We start from the raw sequence: 5,916 nt of genomic DNA on the forward strand, positions 1-5,916 counted from the left end.
AGCCATGGGGGCTTCTTGTGAAGCTCCCCCAGCCCTGGGAGAGGCAGGCACAGACAGAGGAGCTGAGGGAGAACCTGCAGATGCCTAGCTGTGCCTGCTTCTCCCCAGCCGATCCCAATCTCCGAATCAGCGTCGGAACTCCGAAACAGATGCAGCCAAATTGAAATGGGAGAGTGATCCGAAACACCAAAACGAATCACTGTCCCTCCAAAACAGACAAATCCACAACAGAAATGAAACATAGCTGTTTTGTACAGCCCTTAGGCTCACTTTCTCTCCTGCTCTCTCTCCCCCATATTTGTCCAGAGTAACAGAAAACAATTTGGCAATGCAATACAGAGGCAGCCTAAGTCAGTACAAGGATGTCTTCTGAAAAAAACCTCCATGAGCTCAGTTCAAGCAGGGCTTGTGATAATCACAGCAGAAACGTGTTTTAGGTTTATAAAAACAAACAGGTTTGTGATGTTGTGGCAGATCTATACTATGGCTCTTTGCACCACAGAGGGGCCTCTGAGCCACAGGATTTCTACATCTTCAGCAGAAACATGCTTACAGAAGTTCTTAGTGACACACAGCTAAGTGCCAGGAAAGGTAGTTGCCACATTTGGACCACAAATCCCTTACTAAATGTTATGATTTGCCAATACCATTTTCTTGTTTTGCATGCTTCTCTCTCTCCCTTGTCTGCTTAGAAAGGCATGTTCTGATACAATTGAGAACTAGCTTCGGTATAAATTATGCCACTATTTATTTATGTTTGCAATCAGATTACTTAAGTACTTAATGGGCATAATTTTTTGAAGGATTTATTTCTAAGGAAAAAATCTGTAGCCTCCTTCACTTCTAGTAACTTGATCCTGGATGTAAAAACAGTAGCTAGAGATTTTTTTTTTTCAGTTGGAAATGAATATTTGATTGCATCTCCTTTCCTTTGCTAGGAGACATGAAAAGTTGACCAAGATTTTACTTACATGTCACTGCCCTGAACTCACAAGTATTATATTAATTACTTGCAATAGAGAAGATGATGAATCATTGTGGATGAAAATTGCACATGCACTGGTGGGAGTGGCCATGGCTTTAAATTTCAGCACTCCACCGGACAAACTTCCGGACAAACACCGGACAAACTCCACCGCACCAAACTTCCCAACCAGCCTTTAGCACCACATCCAAACAGGGAAGGTAAATATTTCTGGTGCTTTATCTTTAATGTCCTTCTTACTATTCGTATCATTGCAATGACCTTAGCGGTGAACTACCTGGTACCTTTGCATTGTATTGTGTTGACCTAAGGAGTTGTTTCTTGTGGGGAATTCAACAGCATAGATACTGCTGGATAGGAACATATTTGCCTGAAACTTTTGGTGGATGCAAGGCAGTATTTTTCATGCCGTAGTTTTCTCATTTGCCAGTTCTGGAGACAGTATTTTAAGGGTCAGATAGAAGAAAATCCAAAACCGTTTGCAAGTACAGTGCAGGTATACAGCAGAAAACATTCCTGAATATTCTTGTGAATAAAACCAGCAGCTTTTCTGCAAGTGTTCCCAGCTCCATGCATTTCAAGGCATTTGGCTGGGCAAATTTTCATTACAAGTATCTTTGTGGAAAGCAGAATTGTGAGCATACTGGCAGGAATAAGTTTTTATCTAAGTGTCTGCACTGGAAGTGCTCCTGTATTCAATATCAAAAAGCTCTTTGTTATCGTGCAGAAGATTAATTGAATGAGGACTTCCCTTCCTGCCTCTCAAGGGGACACCAGGATTTTGATCAATGTGCACAGGTGTAAGCGAAGCTACTTGCCTTCTGAGTGTTCTCCTGGAAGGATGGGAATTGCAAACACCAGGGAATGGGAAAAGCATTGGCTCCACTGATGTATAACTGATGGGACTAAAACCAGCAGCTTTTCTGCCGGTGTTCCCAGCTCCATGTATTTCAAGGCATTTGGCTGGGCAAATTTTCATTACAAGTATCTTTGTGGAAAGCAGAATTGTGAGCATACTGGCAGGAATAAGTTTTTATCTAAGTGTCTGCACTGGAAGTGCTCCTGTATTCAATATCAAAAAGCTCTTTGTTATCGTGCAGAAGATTAATTGAATGAGGACTTCCCTTCCTGCCTCTCAAGGGGACACCAGGATTTTGATCAATGTGCACAGGTGTAAGCGAAGCTACTTGCCTTCTGAGTGTTCTCCTGGAAGGATGGGAATTGCAAACACCAGGGAATGGGAAAAGCATTGGCTCCACTGATGTATAACTGATGGACAGAATTGCTGAGTCAATATGATTGGTAGAAGTTTACTGCTGATACAGACATTTACTGTGAAGGTGACTGATTAGCCCCGCAGTAAATGTCTCTCAGCGCCTACATCTTCGGCCCTATTAATTTGAATTAAACTAATGAACTTCACCATAGGATAGTACTTATGAACACGTAAATACTAGCCTGCATCAAGAGTTTTTTAGTGCACAGCGACACACGTGTATACACTGATGTGTCTGGCTGGGGCATCAGGGCGCTCCAGTGCAGGCTGTGCATGCCTGCTTACCCCATACTGGAGCACCCTTGTGCCCTAGTCAGCCCCTCTGCAGTACGTTGAACCGGGTTGGAGCAACCCCAGGCTGGCACGCGGCAGGCTGACCCCCTTCCAGCCAAAGCTGCTCTGACCTGGCTCAATGTGCTGTGATCCTGGGCACACATTCCAACGCAGCACCCAGGAGCAATATCTGACATGAACTGTGCCAGAATTTATTGCTTTGAATTAATTGCATGTGTAGAAATGCCCCCCGTGCCTAAAGTCACTCTACATTAGCTTCAAATTGGTTTTAAAAGATCACTGGTTGCAAATACACTGAGAACCAGGAGGGGTGGATACGAGGAACAGAATGACTTGGCTTCTTCCTATGGAGCGAGTTATTAGTGCTGCCTGTATTCGAGGGGTACAAAACATGGGCTTTACAGAGAGGACACAGAGCTTTCCCAGAGAGTTTACAAACAGCAGTTAGTGAGCAAAAGAAGGAAAGAAGTCTTTCATCTTTCTCTGGACCAAGTATGTAGCAGTGCTTGCTGTCGCCCTGGCAAAAGAACATCCTATTTAATAGCTGTTTTCCTAAAGAAAATTAAGATAGAAAATGTGTTCATTATTGATCAGGGCTGAGATGATGCTACTAGAGATGCACAGACTCCTATATCTTTTAATCATTTAGATATGCATACTGAGATGTTTCTTTAAAAATGTATTCTTACATAGAATGTAGCACAAATAATGACGATTTTCATTTCAGTGGGCCACGATTCTACTGGGTAATTTAAAAGCTCCATTACAACAGCAGTGAAGTGACTTAAGAGCACTAGTTTCATTAAAGTCCCGTCCCATTCCCTCATCCCCCTTCTCCCCTCCCATAAATACATGGGCATTTCAGTGACTTCTGTATACACTGTGTGCACACTAAGTCAGGATCTGCCCCCATTTATAGAGCGCTTATTTACATGTGTTAGGCAAAAAAAATCTTTATTAAGTTGAATTAATCTATAAGGTGCCAGTCTGCCCTGTCTTCTTCATTAAGGGCATGTCTACACATTGCCATAGCAATGCACTATGTTGCTGTACAGCATGCTGCGCTGATGTAGCGATCACACGAGTCGACACGTAATTGCTAGCTACGTCGCTGTAGCAGTGCACTCCTATTTTAGCACACCACAACAGCAACGTAGTGGCAAAATCTAACCTTGTGTTGCGTGCACAGCACAGTACGGGGGGTTACTGCATTGTGCTTTAGTATTTCCAAAAGGAAGTACTAAAACACATTGCTGTAGCAATGTCACCGTACGGCAACCCGTAAACACGCTGTAAGGATGTTATGTGCACAGTACCTGCAAGGAGAGGACTAAGATATATGCATTCCTTAAGAGATTCTATTCATTAAGGAAAGGAAGATGACATTCTTCACTGATATTAATTCCATTGGTGTCATTATTTGCAGAGAATTTGGTACATCACTAAAGGGAAGGCAATTGCTCTCAGCTTTGGATGTAAAATGGATAGAGTCAATATACCACACGCTTAGACTCCTGGACACATGTAAACCTTTAGATCACTTTATTCAGGTTAAAGTTAGTATAACATAAGGATTCCACAAGCCTTGGGGAAGTCTAAGCAATAAAAGTAAGTAGGGACTGAATTGTACAACCTGTGGAAGGTAAGTCAGAAAGCAACTGTGATTGATTAATCTGCACATACAGTGAACCACAGAAAACTGTTACTGAGAAGTGATAAATATCTACATTCAGGTGGTTGGCCACGGGGAGGATATAATTTGCAGTTTATGAAAAAAAAAGAGCTTTATGAGAGATGAGAGTTCTTCATGATATCTTCTATTGGACCAACCGTGTTAGTTGGATGAGTTGTGCGACACACTTTCAGGCACCATGTGCTCTTCCTCAGGTCACAGAAAGCTGCCAGTTAGCATTTCATCAGTGAGAGGTGGGAAAAGGCTCCTTCTGTCTGAAAAGGAAAAGGCACGAACTAGGAGACAGTCATGAGTCTCAGACTTTAATTCTCTTGTCCCAGGCTTCACCGTCTTCACCATGGCCTCACTCAGCAAAGCAAATGCTGAATTCTGCTTTGACTTTTTCAAAGAGGTCCAGAAATCAAAAAGAAATGAAAACATCTTCTTCTCCCCTCTGAGCATCTCTTCAGCCATGGCCATGGTCCTCCTGGGTGCTAGAGGCAACACGGCCAAACAGATGGAAAAGGTAGGCTTTCCTCACTCTGCTACTGTCAACACTGCCTGTCAGTGCAGTGTCAGAATACAGGGGACTCCAAAAATGTTGTTAACAACGCACAGGATCTGAATAATAATGGTCAGATTTATAAGCCTACATTTGAAGCTTTTGACACATGTTTCCCGCATGTAGGAAACAATAATCCAGCAAATCAAGGGGGCCCTCAGGAAGGGACTTATGCCTTTCAGGCTACGTCTACACAGTAAACTCGCTATCTTTAGCAGTGGTGCTAGGCTCTGCATGGGTTGCCTCCATGACTGGAAGCTTGCTGCATGGCAGAATTGGCTGAGTTGTTATTGATGGGTTCCCTCCAGGGCATCCTTCCCTTCCCTACTGGCTAACCAAGGTGTGTCAGGCCTTGGCCCCAAACAAGAGCTCTTTAGGAAACTCTGCTGTCCATTCAAATGCATCGCCAATGAAATGAAGTACATGAGCTTCCCTACCTGGCATGTCTAAAGGGTTTTACAGTGTGCCAGGGGACATGCCAATCCAGCCTCAAAATTATGTTCTGATGACAGTTATAGCTGCAATCACCCAGCATTTTTGTTTCAGGTGCTTCATTTTGATGCAGTTTCGAGTTCTTCTGGAGGAAGGACAAACCATGGTAGCTCTGAGGTAAGGCAGCAGGTACCTCAGGCTTGTCCTTTTCCCTTGGTATCAGCACTTCCCCAGAGAACGGCATAGATCTGAGCATCCTGTCTTCCCAAACTCTCATTCCATATATTTACACTACATAAGGCCCATTTTTATTATATGAGTGGCATCTTTTTTTAATAAATAACCCTCTCTTTCAATGCTTGCAAGTGTTGAGCTGGACCATGGCAACCTGAAAATGAAAGACACTGTGAATGAGGAAAGTCCTTTTTTCTCATTTTTTTGGAAAGTGGAGGTAGAAATGTTTCATGTCCCTTCTTCTATGCCTATGATTGCTAAGAGGGAGAACCACAGAAAGAGAAGAATCCAGACAGAATAGTTTAACAAAGAAAAATATATCTTTGTATGATAACTAAAGAAAAGGCCCTCATGTTGAGGTCTACAATAAGGGTGCTAGTCCATGATTCATAGATGTTAGGGTTGGAAGGGACCTCAATAGATCATTGAGTCCAACCCCCTGCATAGGCAGGAAAGAGGGC

General features: G+C 43.0%; 1 protein-coding gene across 1 annotated transcript in view; it reads left to right on the forward strand.

Moving 5' to 3' along the window:
- Positions 1-1,072: 1,072 nt before the first annotated feature.
- LOC102384750 (leukocyte elastase inhibitor-like) overlaps positions 1,073-5,916 on the forward strand; it is a 13,422-nt gene continuing 8,578 nt past the window's right edge. Inside the window, exons 1-3 of the mRNA XM_006038681.3 lie at positions 1,073-1,185; positions 4,569-4,753; positions 5,336-5,398. Of these exons, the coding sequence (XP_006038743.1) occupies positions 4,586-4,753; positions 5,336-5,398 (231 nt within the window). The 5' untranslated portion in view covers positions 1,073-1,185; positions 4,569-4,585. The remainder of the gene's footprint in view (positions 1,186-4,568; positions 4,754-5,335; positions 5,399-5,916) is intronic.

Source organism: Alligator sinensis, unplaced genomic scaffold, assembly GCF_000455745.1.
Source record: "Alligator sinensis unplaced genomic scaffold, ASM45574v1 scaffold935_1, whole genome shotgun sequence".
Taxonomy (NCBI): Eukaryota; Metazoa; Chordata; order Crocodylia; family Alligatoridae; genus Alligator; species Alligator sinensis.